General features: G+C 38.8%; 1 protein-coding gene across 10 annotated transcripts in view; it reads left to right on the top strand.

The window, feature by feature from the left end:
• Positions 1-16987, top strand: part of ANKRD44 (ankyrin repeat domain 44) — a 330964-nt gene that overhangs the window by 209890 nt on the left and 104087 nt on the right. For 5 of the 10 annotated variants that reach the window (XM_055290102.2, XM_055290105.2, XM_063644864.1 and 2 more), the window contains 4 exons: positions 584-698; positions 10516-10598; positions 11773-11836; positions 13807-13875. In XM_055290102.2, coding sequence (XP_055146077.1) covers positions 584-698; positions 10516-10598; positions 11773-11836; positions 13807-13875 — 331 coding nt within the window. Of the gene's footprint in view, positions 1-583; positions 699-10515; positions 10599-11718; positions 11837-13806; positions 13876-16987 lie in introns of all 10 variants that reach the window. The other 5 variants (XM_055290101.2, XM_055290103.2, XM_063644860.1 and 2 more) reach the window with 1 other exon arrangement.

The following is a 16987-nucleotide window of genomic DNA, read 5'->3' as shown; positions in this document are numbered from 1 at the left end:
TATTTAGTTGTGAGATTTTGGATTCTTAACTAAGACAATATGGAAATATTTCTCAAAAGCATTTCTTTTTCTTTTTTTTGAGACGGAGTCTCACTCTGTTGCCCAGGCTGGAGTGCAGTGGTGCCATCTTAGCTCACTGCAACCTCCGTCTCCCAGGCCCAAGCGATTCTCCTGCCTCAGCCTCCTGAGTAGCTGGGATTACAGGCACGCACCACCACGCCCAGCTAATTTTTGTATTTTTGGTAGAGACGGGGTTTCACCATGTTAGTCAGGCTGGTCTGAAACTCCTAACCTCATGATCCACCTGCCTCAGCCTCCCAAAGTGCTGGGATTACAGGCGTGAGCCACCACGCCCGGCCTCAAAAGCATTTCTAGTAGGCTTCTGTCTAAGCAGATATACTACTACTGCTGCTTCAGATGGTGACTTATCCCCTTTAAAAGCATTCTCATACTTCGGAGCAAAGATGCACAACTGGAATAGGAAATAAATCAACATTTGGTTGATACAAGAGACTAGCAGAGAACGTAGGACCTGAATCAGCCTGAATCCTTGCATTATCCTGTATTAAAATATCTCTTTCAGGAGGTGAAATTGACTGTGTGGATAAAGACGGCAACACTCCTCTCCATGTGGCTGCAAGATACGGTCATGAGCTTTTGATTAACACCTTAATAACCAGCGGAGCTGACACAGCCAAGTAGGTTACCGCAAAAGTACAGTGGAATAATTGCCTGAAGTGGGAATACTGCCAAAAAGATTCTTCCATGCAGTAGATAGTTCCCATTTATCCAGGTTAAGGTGGATCTGTACCATTATACTAAATACAAATTAAATTTTATATAAATTAAATGCCTTTTAATGACAGAGGCAAAGAAGAACCAATTTTATTTTTTAGCTTCATCCAAATGAGATCTATTTCAGTGGTTTTAATTAAGGAAACTTGAACTTTATTCCTAACTTTTCTTTCTAATATTCTTCTGTCCTTCCCAATGCTTAATATTAAACAGGAAAAATAAAACATAACTGAGCCAGTTCAGAATGTATTCAGAGTGCTTGCTCAGCTTTAATGATATGGTTATAGAGTACAATTGAGCCAATCTGCTATGTAGGGAAGGAGGAACCTGACTTCATTTTGAGCTTCAATTCCACAAAAATACATAAAGCATCTATGCTGGGTGCTATGGGAGATTTCAGATGATGTAAGTTACCTAGTTTCAAGGAGCTCATAATTTTGTGCAGGGCCCAAGACCCACTTAAGTCAAAGAATCATGCAAGATCATATATCATAAAGTTCTAAATGAAACAGACTTAAGTGGCAAATGTTTGGTGTAGACAATCTGTGTCACAGAATATAGACAAGGAGGAGAGAGCTAAAAGGTGGCCAGTGTTTTCTGAAAAGACTTCAAGGAGAGGATGAATTTTAGCTAGGCTTTAGGGGCTGAGAATTATCTGAGTACAGCAGAGAGTGGCAGCCATCCTAAGCAGGGAGGAAAGCGGGAACAAAAGAGGCAAATACTCCACCCCAGGGAAGAGCTTGGCCTGACGGTTTAGAGAATGTGATGATGCTACGCACCACCCAGGGGCAGGACCCAGGGTGGTTGGGAGCCTAGGCTTTGGTGGGTGCTCCCTTGATGTCAGTCCGAGCTGCTTCCCTTGTGAGCTGTGTGACTTTGAGCCCCTTGCCTAATTGGAAAAATTGTAGTAATACTAGTACTTATCTGTAAGTTTGTTATGAGGAGTAAATGACTTAATTACTTGTAAAGCTCTTTGGTATCTGGTAAGATCTGTATGAGTTCTATAAATACATCTGCTAAGGGTATTAAAAAGATAGCCCATGTTAAAAGCTCTTTGAACAGTGCCTGGTACGTAGTCAGCTATCAATATATGTTATTATTTTATTATTTAATAATAGGTAGTAGAACTAAATTAAAGAGGGCCTTCAATGCCCAAATAAAGAGTTTAGCCTTGATCACAGAGACTGTGTGTAACAGTAACTAAATTTTTACAAGAAAAACCATATGAAGGCAGTGTATCTTAGGAATTTTCTTTTATTTGTCAATTTTGTGCAACACAATTGAAAGTCTTGTATGAGAATGAGCTAAAATTGAAATGGCCTGGGGAAGACCTAGTGGGATCGTGAAATCAGATTCACAGAGGGCCAGGTGTTCTGGACTTAAAATGAATTTTGTGAAGCACTCTGGCAGATTGGTAGGATATAATGGTTTATCTTCATCAGTCCAACATTAAGTTGAACTGGGTTCCAAACACCTCCCAGTCTAGTGGTAGAGATAAGAACAAGAACAAATCACTGAGTATTGTAAAATTTGTTAAGATGGATGTTTGGACCAGGCTGTGGGAACAGAGTGAGAGAGACACTAATTTTCTGGATCCCCCAGAAGAGATGACGTTGTAACAAAAGGAAAGATATATAGGAGTTTGCTAGATGGACATGATTATGGGGTAGAAAGAGAAATGGGAGAAAGGAAGGATATCCCAAGAAGAGGGAGCAGTCGTTATAAAGACATAAACATGTGAACATGTTAAAAGCACATTTCTAAAGCTGGGTCATTGGATGTTTGATGGGTGGAGTGGAAAGAAATGAGGAGGGAAGGCTGGAAGAGCCACATCAGAATGGCTCTGACATTCATTCAATCATTAAATATTGGTTGAGGGCCTAAAAAAGGACTTTGCAAGTCCTGCTAAGGAATTAGATTACATTCTGAGTCATTCGGAAGCTGTTAAAGAATTCTAAGTGGGTGTAGAACAGGTTGTGTCTAATGATCCCGTTTGTGTGTAAGAAAGATCGCTCTGATAGCAGTCCAGACATACTGGAGGCGGTCCAGACATATTGGAGGCAGTCCAGGCTAGAAACACTTGGCAGCCTCTTGCAAATGTCCAGGGAAGAAAAGATGAGGCTGAGGGATGACAGAAGAGGAGAATGCTGACAAATAGTATTAGCAGTGGTATGTCTTTTTACAGAAGAGAGAGGAATCTGCTGTGAGCCAAAAGAACTTTTTAATTGGGGTGTTGTAAGTTAAAATAAGCCTCTCAGTTTTGTGGAAAGAGCTCTACACTAAGATTCAGGACGTTCTTACCAGGTTCTGGAGTTCCCAACAAGATCATGGATGCCCAAAGCTAGAGATAATAAATGCTCAGTGTTAATTAAGCAGAAAAATAAATATTTAGGCACCAACTGACTTTACCTGCAATGTGTTAATATTTTCAGTGGTATTTTTTTTCAGCTTTGGGTTACTTGGGAAATTTTAGCCGAACAATCATGAATTTCTGATTTTCTTCCAGACTTGAATCCATTTTAGGAATAAAAATAAGCTGGACACAATGGTTACTTAAAAATTTTCCCTAAAAACCATTTAATTCAATACGATGGAAGTTTATTTCCTTGTAATTATTTTGCTTTCAATTTATGGAAACACAGACCGTGTAGCAAAAGTGCCTTAAAAATAGCATTGTTGTTCAAGTAGCTTTTTCCTCCATTGTCTCGGCTATGTCCTAGGGACACAGATGAGGGAAACATTGTCTCAGCCTCAAGACTCAAAGATCCATGTCTGCTTTCTTTGTCACAATGTATCTGGGGATGCGACATGCTACCTTCAGTGACAGTGGTTCCTTAGGGCAGTGATTGTATGTGTGTGTGTAAGTGCCTTTGTGTGTTTGTGTGTGTGAGAAAATGGAAACCACCCTGGGGCAAAATATCAAAATGAAGGGAAGAGTAATTGGAGAAGATTAAATTTGCCAAAAGCCTCTCAGAAAATCACTGTTCTCTGGGTTCCTTATAGGATTATTAAAGAAGAGAAAAGTAGGCCTTTCATAAATAAGTGAAAAAACAAATAGCATTTGTGAAAAGAACCCATCTTCATTCATAAGCAATATAGCAAAATGTATTTAAATTTATTCTATATGACAAGTTTTATCATTATTACTTTCTTACAAATTTATTTGAATCTAAAATAAATGTCAGCCCTTGATTAGAATGTTCTTTGTTATTCTTTTTGCTTCTCTGAACTTTAAGTCAGAGCAACTTCCTACGGTTTGACTCAGTGCTCATGCAACTTTACGTGGTGTCAAAGCCCTTTGGTTTATCTTCTTTAATTTTGTTAGTTTGGGGATTGTCTCGAGGATTTTAATTTGCCTATTTCCTTACCAATTATGCATTCTTTTTCTGCCTCAACTGCAGCAGAATTAGGGGTATTATAGTTTATAAATAACTGGCTCTGACGTTCATTCATTCATTAAATATTGGTTGAGGGCCTAAGTGGTACCTACGATGCCAGGTTCTGGGATTATGGAGGTCCCTGCCCTTGAGGAATTTGTAATCCCCTGGGAGCAAGATTTAAACAAGCAATACAATCATGCATGCTAAGTGTGATGCCAGAGCAATTGCTGGGTGCCACTGGGATGTGTGAAAAATAACTAAGATGTCTTGCAAGACTAGAGAAGCAAGATGTAAAGGTTAACCAAGACTGAAGGATGACTAGCAGTTAGCTCATGGTAGCAAGAGTCTTTTAGATCCTCAGTATATACTTATTTTTATTATAATGATACATGAATATGTATAAACATAAACTAGATAACTCCTTAGGCTTTTGACACTAACAAATTAATATATTAAAAAAATTACAAAATACATGCAAACAGAAACCAACACCATTCATGTTAACTGCACAATTTAGTAGTAGCAAACATTATGAGTGCTTCCCTCTGGGCACTGCTCTGAGGGGTTACATTTAACTTTCACCATAACCTCATGGGGTAAGTGCTATGATTATTCCCATCTTGCAGGTAAAGTAAATGAAGCACAGAGAGGTTCAGTTACCTGCTGAAGGTCATAGAGCCAGTAAGGGATAGAAATGGGACTCATCTTCAGTCTACTGGATCTGGACCCTCAGCTCCTGAGCGAGTGGTTTGTTGCCTCTACATAGCAGATGATGTGATAGCTCACATTTTGCCAAAGTGAAATCACCATTTGTGTAGGATTACGGTCCTGGTGGCTGAGGTGCAGGCTCTTTAGAGTTCAATATACACTGCAAGAATGGAGGTTTTGCAGTGGCTTAAAGTGGTGGAACAGTGGACTTGGCATGCAGCACAGAGCCCCTTATTCAGATTACTGCCAAATTTTGTTTATATGGAAGGCTCAGGTACTGCATTATCATTGGCCCTCCCTAGGTTCAGTCTTATCACTTTTCCATTGAGCCCATCTTTATTCTTTTCTCACTGGCCTGTGCCAGTACTACACAAACACCAATGTGATCCTCAGTACAAACATGGACACTGAAATTAGGCAGAGGTATATGGTGATAAAGGGCCACTCTGATGAGTCACAAAAAATGCTTTTATGCCAGTTGTTTTAGATTATCATGGAAAGGAAAAGACAGGTTAAAAATTCTCACAGAGAACTCTTGAGATCCCAAACATATTTCCAGTGCTTCAGAGATGCACTGATTAGTTGGAGAAATAATGGGAGAAGCAGGAGAAAAAGATAAGAGAGTTTCAGGTGGAGGGACTGGTATGTGCAAAGGCCTGGGGGCAGGACAGAGCCTGGCACTTAGAGGAATGGAAACAAGTTTATTGAGATTCCAGAATATGCAGATTAAACAACAGCCAGATCGAGAAGGGGCCTCTTGAACAACTTTAGCATGTTTAAACTTGATTCAAAAGGAACCACTGAAAACATCTGTTCGTTGCAAATAACAAGGACCAGGTCTCATGGCTGTCACTTAAGGGTGCATAATAAATACTTGGAATTGCATAGATAAAATTCATAAGAAATTGGTTTGTTTACTTGGACTGATCATTTGGGTAAAACATCATAAAATCATCCTATTCTAAATTTAGGAAGTGTTTTTGTCTCACCCACTCAGTGAGCAAAGCTAAACCAATCTCACTTTGCTGGGACACTTGTGAGGTAAATATCATAAAGAATTTAGACACACAGAAAGATAACAGAAATGTTAACTGATCATGATTCATTCTTGGCTTTTAAGGAATCATACAACGGATTTTAAGGAAGTACAACCTGATTACAACTTCAAAACTCATGTACTGCTAATTACCAATTAAGTTTATATGAATTGCAAGGGCAACAATCATACTAACATGTATGGTAAAGGATTTCCATGTGCGTGATGCTCCATTTTAGCACTACATGAACATTATCTCAATGGGTCCTTACAGTTACTCCATAATAGAGTCACTGTAATTGTCTTATTTTCCTGAGGAGGGAACCATTATGCACTTGCCAAAGGTGAAGTAGATAGCAAGTGGCAAAATGAGGACTTAAACCCCAAGTTTCTGACTGTCACTTTAATCATGTATTCTTTACCCACATGGCCTAAAGAGAAGGCTCTAGAAAAGACTGGATGTAGGGAGGGCAGCCATGTCTCCCTGATACCAAGGGGAAAGCTTCAAAGACCCCAAATTCTAATCGTGTGAAGGCTCTTTCTTCACCTCTAATAGCTCTCTGCAAGACAGGCCTGCAGACCTCATTTATTCTGAAATAACTGGGTAGGAGATGCCAACTAACAGCTAAATTAGAGCTAGCTTATATAAATGTGTTCCATTAACTCAATGACTGGTCAAATAAATGTGGCAATTTAACGGAATTGGTCTCCTCTTTCCTGTAACTTATGCATTGTTAACTTTAGTGTGATTTGGCACCTTCATTATTGATCTTCCTTGATGTATACCTGATGAAGTAAGAGTGATGCTTCTTAATTGGCTAAGACAGCCAAGTCCTAATTTTCCTCCTAAAGGTTTTAGAATCCTTCCTTTGTGAGCAGTCTTATTTTATAAAAATAAGGTAATAATTTTATTTTGAAATACATAAATCACTTCTGAATTGATTCAGGGACACTGAATTCTGCTTTTCTTTTCTTTCCAATCTTGACTTGAAACTTAGTTTTACTATTCGAACCATAGTTTCATATGCAAGTGCAAATGCCAATAGTATTTGAGTCTACACAAATCTATATTCAAATCCTGCACTGAAGTAGTAACTTTTTATTCACTGTGGAGTAAAAAATATATATCAAACAGAAATTTTACTAGACCTTTTAAATTAGAGTAGTTCTATCTCTCTCATCTTCTCAGGTTTGTAAGGAGCAGTGAAAAAAAAAATCAGCAAATGTAGAGTTTGATGAATTATACAAAGATGGGTTTTAAGTGGCAAGATTGATTGGAAATATTGATAATGAGGTTTATGGAATATATCATATTGTTGCTGTTATAGTATTACTTATACTTTTTGTTTTTCCCAATTGGTTTCTTATAGAGTTTGATGCTATTTCCTCAAATTCATTTGCTTGTATTATTTTACATAAAGATATATATGGAACTTTATAAACTATATTGTATATATATTATGTGTATATGTATTTTTATTTATGGGTGTATATGAACATATGTGTGTGTGTGTGTGTGTGTGTGTGTGTTTGTATGTATGTATTTAAAGAATGAGGAAGGCTCAAAGAAATCTTGAGAAATCCAGTCCTTGATTCCAGGCACATTCTTTCAGGAATGAAAATATTCTATCCATTTTCCTCTTCTAAATGTCCAGATATATTTAATCATATAGTTTTGTCTTAAATTCTCAAAACAAATAAAATGATTAGGCAAAATCACATTAGCTTTAAGTTCCATTTAATAAGGAGGTTTTAAAACATGTTACACATTGAAAAAAATAGAATGTCTCTCTTGAATCAAGAGGGAACAACATAAATAATAGCATAAGCAGAAAAGCTTCTCTCCTATCCCCCAACTCCCTCTCCCCTTTCACGAGCATCAAGGTCATCACTGATGCAACTGCATTTCAGAAATTTTTTTGGCAAATGATGAGAGAGGCAATTATAAGCAGTTCTTCTCCACATGATGCTGCCTGGAAGACGAGCAAATTGCATCACTTGATGGATGCCAGCTATTATACACACTGGGCTGGAATCTCCATATAGGGAAAGGAAAACAAACAGAGGGAAGACCGAACAAAACCACTGTTAAATAGGAAGAAGCTATTATGGAAAAAGAAAACAGTGGTTAATTGCTGACAGAATTGAATTTTGCAAAACCCTGAATACCATGAAATGTCTGTGAATGTGTATATCCTTTTACGCAGTCACACACACATCATCATAATAACTTTTGAAATGGTAAATAAAATGTATGTACCCAAAGCTTAACAAATTCAAATCATATGTGTTTCTTTATAAAGCACAGTCTGAAAATGGGCCACTTTGTGCCAGAGAGGAGACTTAGGTAATTAATGCTGCAGGGTATAAACAGATACAGTCCCATACTTGCTTGTATTATGCAGAAGATTTTAAAAGGCTGAAATGTATTATTTGATTAAAATGAGATGTTATGAGACGTGGTCACTAACATTATAGATGCTTATAAGTACACAGGAGCCACCTGGTGATGCTGTTTGTTATGAGCCACAATTCAGCACATGGCTTTGGGTCCTTGTTGAAGAAGATGTAGTAGGGAAGAGGAGGAGGATTTAATCCTGAAGGCAAAAAGTGCTGCCATCAGAAGGCTGTCTGTCCATTAAGGGGTCATCCTGTTGACTGTGTCTTAGTGGGGGGTCAGTCTATAAAGTCCTTTTCCAGATTCTCTCTTTAATACTACTAGGTTTATGAAATATATGCAAAGTAATGTTTATTACCCCCAATTGTGTTTTTGTGACTGGTATTGTGCTGCGGGTTAATGTGCAACATAAAAATCTATTAGGAAGATGAAGTTTGATCAGCAAAAGGCAAACATTGGTTTTTATTCTCATCCAAAACTTTATTTTCAACAATATAGCCATTATTAACTCCTAGCAAAGTGCTTGGGACATAATACAACAATAATATTTGTTTATCAAATCAAGAAATAAAACAAGGGCTGAGAGTGGTGGCTCATGCTTATAATCATAGCACTTTGGGAGGCCAAGGTAGATGGATTGCTTGAGTCCAGGAGTTTGAGACCAGCCTGGACAACATGGCAAAACCCTGTCTCTACAAAATACACCAAAAAATTAGCTGGGTATAGTGATGTGTGCCTCTGGTGGTCCGAGCTATTCCAGAGGCTGAAGTGGAAGGATCACCTGAGCCCAGGGAGGTCAAAGCTGCAGTGAACTGTGATTACACTGAAGCAGGACATTTCCCTGACCCCTTTGTGGGACTTGCGACCAGGGGTACCTTGTTTACTCAGCCTACCACTCTCAACTCCTCGCTGGAAGGAACGCGTGAGCAAATGAGCATGGGAACTGGGGTGAGTGAGTTCTGGAACCAGCTGGCTACTTTGGCACTGGCAGGAGTGAACTCTGTGCAGGCCCTGCAGCAGCATCCAGGCGGGGGTGCCTGCAACTCCCAAAGCCCCCTGAGGGCATGTTATAGTGCGCTTTGAAGTCTGTCGTCCATGGTTGGCTTAAGTGTTAACAGCTCAGTGGGCCCTTTGCCTTTTTGCATGAGGCAGCTGCCCTCCGCCAGCGAGGGCAGAGGGCTACTGTGACAGCCTTTTATATCTGCACTTGTGGCTCCTGAGCTCTTGTTTGGCATCCAGGAAAAATGAGGTCTCATGAACAAATTGAAGGATGGTAAATGCAGGGGATTTTATTGCCAATGAAAGTGGCTCTCAGCGAGAAGGGGAGCTGAAAAGGGGATGGGATGGGTAGATAATCTTCCCCTGAAGTCCAGCTGTCTCTGGCCATATTCTCCTCTGAAGTTATGCCATCAAACTGTCTCTCTGAAATCAAGCTGCTTCTCTCTGATGTTCAGCCATAGTCCTGTCTACTAGCTGAGTCTGGGGTTTTTATAGGCACATGATTTGGTGGGGGAGGGCCATGGGTGGTTTAGGAAAAGGCAACATTTGAGTGGGAAAACAGGGATATAAGTTCTCACTTTGGGGCACAGTTTCAGGCTTTTCAGCTTGAGAGTGGGGTTTTGCTCAGAACCTGCCCTTTTCTGCCTACAATTTCTCTGCCCCCTGCCTCTATCATTGTATCAGCACCACTACACTCCAGCCTGGGTGACAGGTGAGACTCTGTCTCAAAAAAAAAAAAAAAAGTAAAAAGAAAAAAAAGAAAGGAAACAGGTTGCTTTTCAAACTTGAGTTTGTTTTGCTCAGTATTGTTATCTCCAGCCCTTAGCATAGTCTATGATGCTTAGAAAGTCTTGAATAGATGAATGAGAGAATGAGACATACAATCACCAAGCTGAAAGATAATGACAGGGAAATTAAATTTAAAGAGTCATGCTTTATGTGAAACAGATTTTCTTAAAAATATACATTCCTGTGGTAATGGGCTTTTAATTATGGTTTTGATTCAGGCATTTATTATTTTAAGGTAGAAACTGATTGCATAATTATTTATTGAATGGAAGAATTACCGAATTATTTCCGCCAAGACTCCATACACAAGGTGTTGTTAATTTTCATCAGACAATCTAGGAAGGTAATTGACCTTCCACATGTATCTTGAGATCTGTTGCCGTGAGCTGCTCTGTTTTCTTACTCCTCAGGTGTGGAATCCATAGCATGTTCCCTTTACATTTAGCTGCCCTAAATGCTCACTCTGACTGCTGCAGAAAGTTGTTATCATCGGGTAAGTAAATCTGTTAGCAGAGATGAGGCTTAATGTGTCCTGTACGTGAGTCAATGGCTTCAGGTGTCTGGTCAGAGTGAGTGGCTGCCTGTGCTTCATGTCATTACCTAACTTGTCAGGATGAGTTGTATTCCTCAGTTAACTGCATGTGACAGCTCCCAACAATCCTTGGTGTTAAAGCTGTTTGAATGTCATTATTCCTGCCCCAGAATGAGAGTCTTGCCTGTTTTTCAAGTTAAAGCTTGGGTGTTCCAGGGTGGAAAGAGGCAGGGATGGCCAGAGTTTATAGAAAGGTTACGTCACAGAAGAAGGAAAAGTCTTTGAGGTTTAAAATGATGGTTTAGCATTTAATATTTTTCAACAAAGGAAAAAGGCCAAGTACCCTACATCTGGTGGTAGAGAATGTCATGTTACTTTCCCACTCCCTGGGCATTGAAAAATCACTGTGGCTGATTTCCTCCAACTAGGTTTAATTTCAATTTTTAAAATATGAGACTATTTGGAGCCAAGAGATTGTTTCTGGTTTGGAGCTTTGCTAATCTTTCTTATCACTACCTCTGCCAACTGTCATATATTAAGAAATTCCTGGGCTTTCAAAAGTGGTAGAGGTCTGCAAGGCAAGGATTGTTTATGAATTAATTCATGAGATATCCCAGAGGCATTTTTTTTTCCTTTAAGTACTTTACCCATGGCTGATTCTGCTTTCACTGCTGTTGGCATGTTTAAAAAATAACCCCTGCATGCAAGCATGTTTCCCAACTCTTAAACCAACTGAAAGGTTGAAATACACTTCAGAAAATATCTATTCCAGCATGCTAAGTTTATTCCTTTGCCTCTATGTTTTGTCCATGAGTTCTATCTGCCTGTCGATTGCCCTACTTATCTCAAATTGGTTTCATAAATTTCTATCCTGGGATTAAAAAATGGGGCTGTGGTTCACCCAGGGCTGAATGTGAAAATAAATCCTTCTTGACTTCACGGTTCTTCTTATAAAATTGCCAAGCTTGAGCAGTTACCATTCGTTTCCATGACAACCTCTTTCTGACTACAATTGCTTGCATTCTGGTTTTTCTACTAACTGATTTTTCTGTCTCTGCAATGTTTCTTGTGGTTTAACTAGGACAAAAGTATAGCATAGTATCCTTGTTTAGTAATGAGCACGTGCTGTCTGCAGGCTTTGAAATAGACACCCCAGATAAATTTGGAAGAACGTGCCTTCATGCTGCTGCTGCAGGAGGGTGAGTAGTTAGCAATTCTAGTTAATTTATGAGTTAATTACTAATTCATCTTTATTGACTTAAGTTGTCTGTGAATCAAAGGCAATTTCCTTAGTAAAATAAGAATCATTTCTACCAATTATCAAATATCCCTATGTTATATTTCCACATCATGAGCATTTTGTTTCACCAAAGAAAAATTATTAGCCCATCTCAAATAGCAAATAGTTCTTCTTTTGTTTTCTTCTTTCTCTTTTCTTTCTTTTCTTTTTTTAAATTATAGATTTTCAGGCTATAGAATACATATCTGTTACCCCATACACTAAAAGAAAATAATTTGAATTTTGTTCCTAGGTTTTTCCTCTTTTGTTGCTGTTATGTGGATGATAATCAAGAGAATCCAAGATTGAATTAATTTATGTTCCTTTATAGACATTTTTGTCCTTGTTTCAAATCTAATTTTTAGTCTTTTAATGATTAAATGTGAACATAGGTCAAGAAAACCCAAAAGACAGGCAAGAAGTGATTTAATCCTTACCTTTTTTTAAAGTTGTAAAGAGAATTTTTCATCAGCTACTTTCTTTTCACCTACCAGTGGTAAGATTGAAGCTCTGATCAATTTGTCATTGATATATGTGACCACACATTGACAAAACATGGCATCTCTTGGATGACCTTGTTTGGGGAAGATGTTGGTTCTTAATCAGTTTCCTGGTCCTTAAGGAACAGCAATGCTTCTCCATTTGTCATTTGTATATTACCAAAGGCATTTCCTATTTATCAGAGGTGGATAAATGGTGACACTTTAGGGCTCCTTATTTACATGAGTCCCTTCTGAATTCTTATAACTAGATTTGTATTCATAATTTTGTATTATTTTTTAAAAAGACCCCTTCCCCCTACCTCAGCCCCCAAATTGTATGAGCTTCATGAGCCACAAAAGTTGGATCTGCCACTGCCCTTGATCCTTTGGCATCATTCAGTAAGAGACAGGTGCTTTATATCAGCTGGCATGCTACACCAACACATACTTATTTTAAAAAGTTCTTATATGTTATGATTGAAAGAGCTATTTCTCTGAGAAGGTGGCTGTAAAGGGTGGGTGTGGGGTGAGGAGAGCCCTGCTCAGGTTTATCATTGAGATCATTTTTCTTATTTAAATTATAGTAGTAATTCCAGGCCACTTCTAGCATCCTAAGTTTAGAACAATGATGGACAATTGTCTCTTTTTTATGCTCACATTTAAAAAATATCAGACCTGTACAGAAAGTGACAACATACAATTCCAGATTCATGTCTGAAATTCCTATTAGAATTACTGTTTAGCTACATGACCTTTAATAGGAAAAATCACTTTGATGGGTCCTTTTCTCTCTACTAAATATGATTTATTGCTTCTGCAAATGATAAAGAAGCTATGGAAGATCACTGTGCTCCATGACATCATTTTCAGCCTTGGTTCTGCACATTTATTTGCATAAATTGCAAAGACAGGGAAATATAGTTGTTTTATTTTCTATTAAGGAGTATCTGGGTTGAAAGTGGTTATCATGGTGAATTCATTCTGCTGTGATAGAAGGTAACGCCCATCCACTCTGGCTCATTGTTTAAAGGTGACATGAAATTATTATAGGTTTAAGTGGTTGTTTGATAAACTCTTGATGGTTTTGAAAAAGAATTTTAGGATAAATGATGAAACCATCACTGGAGGGTTTAATCATGTAATATTCATTAAATTTCTTAGTCATGGAATTAAAAATGTTCCACCAAGCTCTTTAATCTATTGATTTATTAGCTTTGAAAAAGGAATCATAGGAACTTTAGATCCTTACAATATGTCATTACTGTCATATGTTCGGTTTTTATTAGCAGAATTTAGACCAGGAACTATCTTTTTATCTGGTCCTGTACTCTGCAGAAAATAGCTCTTGCTGAAGATAGGCCAGTAATTGATCTCTTCCATCTTAATGATGTTTTCCCTGTCTTTCTAGTAATGTGGAATGTATAAAACTCTTGCAGAGCAGCGGAGCAGATTTCCATAAAAAGGACAAGTGTGGGAGGTATGTAATCAGAGAGTTGTGCTTCAAATGCTTAAATAAGAGGAACTGGGAGTGGTCTATGTAGTAATCAAGTTATCTTGAAATGGTAAACTGGGAAGTTATCTGGGGGGATTCCATCCTCCTCGGAAGGAAGTCCCTTCTCATAGAGATTGCCAACAAAGCAAATAACAAGCCACAAAGAAAGCATCTCCACTCACAGCTGCTGTTTAGATGTGCCAATTGTCTCCCTTTTTTTTTCAGTTAAAAGACAAAACAAAACTCCTACATGGATATAGTTTGGAAAATTCTGTTTCTAGCAGAGTGGAACACATAAGTCCTAGTCATAAGATCCAGAATATTTTATTATATATATTGAACATTTCATCTTGGGATGAATTTTCAGACATGTTTAAAACATTAAGTACACATTTAAAACATTAAGTGCACACACACCACCAATGGGTCATAGAACTCTTCTTACCTTAATGATCCTTTATGTAAGTAAATGATGCCATGATGCTAGCTGGTACATGGATATATATTTTTCATGTATATATATAATTTTTTTTCCCATTGTATCTCTTTACCTTTCCTTTCTACATGTACCCTCCTTCTCTGGGGTTGCCGCAAATTTCTCCTCTTACCAACTTGTCTAAGGCAACTCCTACCTGCCCTTTCAGATTCATGTCAGTGACACCTCCTGTGCACCGATGGCATGCCCCTCTTCTCTGCTCCCCTAGCACCCTAATCCTTCATGACTGCAGAGTACCTCACACTGTTCTTATGGACTCTGACTCCTTGTCTCTCTCCCTGTTACGGGAAAGGGGTCCCCATCCAGACCCCAAGAGAGGGTTCTTGGATCTTGCGCAAGAAACAATTCAGGGCGAGTCTGTAGAGTAAAGTGAAAGCAAGTTTATTAAGAAAGTAAAGAAGTAAAAGAATGGCTACTCCATAGACAGAGTAGCTCCAAGGGCTGCTGGTGGCCCATTTTTATAGTTATTTCTTGATTATATGTTAAACAAGGGGTGCATTATTCATGCCTCCCCTTTTTAGACTGTATAGGGTAACTTCCTGATGTTGCCATGGCATTCGTAAACTGTCATGGGGCTGGTGGGAGTGTAGCAGTGAGGATGACCAGAGGTCACTCCTGTTGCCTTCTTGGTTTTGGTGGGTTTTGACTGGTTTTTTTACTGCAACCTGTTTCATCAGCAAGGTCTTCATGACCTGTATCTTGTGCCGACCTCTTGTCTTATGTTATGACTTAGAATGCCTAAGCATCGGGGAATGCAGCCCAGTAGGTCTCAGCCTCGTTTTACCCAGCCCTTATTCAAGATGGAGTTGCTCTGGTTCACATGTCTCTGACATCCCCACCTGACTGTGAGCCTCCTCAGGACAAGAACTGGGTATCATTTTCTCTCTATCTTTGGGCCCCGTCGTGGGGTTCTTACGTAGTAATTTTCAGTCTAATTAAAACATATGCATTCCAATATGTAAAATATTTAAAATTTCTTTCTTTTGAACTAAAGAGGAGAAAAATCAACTAGTGAGAGAGCCCATAAGTTGACTATAAAATATGAAATAATTATACTTGAAAACTGATCATCTGTTTATTATTCTTTGACTATCGGCTGGTCATACCAGAAAAACTGCTGAACAACTGAGAGCTAAAAATAAGTAATGTACAGCAAATTACTTTAGATTTCTGTAGTCTTACCCTTTACAAGGTGCTTGTGTTTTCTGACACTAACTCTATGAGGTATGTGGGGATTCTGTTACCCCTTTTAATAGATGAGAAAGCTGAGCCCAAAGAAACTAAGTGATTTATACATGTACACAGAATTTTAGACCTAGAAGGACCTTAGAGCCTTTATCTTTGGGCTCTGTCATGAGGTTGTTACCTGATAATTTTCAGTCTAATTAAAACATATGCAATCCAATAGATAACATATTTAAAATTTCTTTTTTTTGAACTAAAGAGGAGAAAAATCAACTAACGAGAGAGAAACTAAATGATTTACACATATACACAGAATTTTAGACCTAGAAGGACCTTAGGTAGGGCACAGTAGCTCAAAAGTTCTTATTGAAGTAAGGGTGAAGAAGTCAAGACCCAGAGAGGGGATGTGATTTAGGCCAGCTTGCACATCTGCCAATGCCAGAACCCAGGGCTTCTGATTCGGATTCGGATTCTGCATTGTTCTTCCCATTAACCAACATCCCTACCCTCAAGGAGCTTGCAGTTCAGTGGGGAGGATGAGGCAATACACCAGTGCTAAAATCAAGGCAATATGTGATGAGAACTCAAGAGAGACCCAGAGAGTAGCTAAGCCATCTCAGACAAACTAAAGAGAACTAGCCCCTGGGACAAGACGATGAGTGGGGTTTTGATGGGTGGAAGTGATTCGTGAATGGGCACTCGTGGGGGTAAACCAACCTGGAAAAAGGTGGGGGGAAGTATGGACATGATCCAGAAAGCCTCAAGGCATCCAGTTTGGTTGTCCTAATGGGTACATCTAGGGGAGAGAGATATCCCATCAAAGGAGATTGGGACCAGTTTTGGAAAGTCTTCAATTCTAGGCTGAGGAATCAAGTCTTTGGTTAGTAGAGAGAACCAAAGGTTTTAGAACATGATTGTTATATGTGGGTATTGCACCTTAAAAAAATTCTTCATTTACATTAACTAGAAATTATGGACACTTGGTTAGAGCTAAGGAAGCTAATAGGATGGGCTTGCAATGATCCAAAAAAGCAATAACATAGACCTGAACTAGGATAAGCTCTAGGAAGGAAAAGAAAGGACAGATCCATGGTAGATGGCCTTGTTTGAAGCCACTGTCTTTGTAGCCTCACTTCCAGTTTATACAGGTTAAGCACCCCTCATCTGAAAAATCCAAACTCTGAAATGCTCCAAAATCTGAAACGTTTGGGACACTGACATAATGTTCGAAGGAAATGCACATTGGAACATTTTGAATTTTGGATTTTTGAATAAAAGATGCTCAACCATCCAAAACACTTCTAGTTCCAAGCATTTCAGATAAGGGATACCTAACTTGTATAGTTGAAGGAAGGCATGACTTTGGCCTCCACACACTGTGAGAGTGCAAGAGCTTTCCACGCCCTAGGCATACTG

The sequence above is a fragment of the Symphalangus syndactylus genome, chromosome 8 (assembly GCF_028878055.3).
Source record: "Symphalangus syndactylus isolate Jambi chromosome 8, NHGRI_mSymSyn1-v2.1_pri, whole genome shotgun sequence".
Classification (NCBI taxonomy): Eukaryota; Metazoa; Chordata; class Mammalia; order Primates; family Hylobatidae; genus Symphalangus; species Symphalangus syndactylus.
The sequence above is the reverse complement of the archived record's forward strand: the minus strand, read 5'-3'. Positions and strand labels throughout refer to the sequence as shown.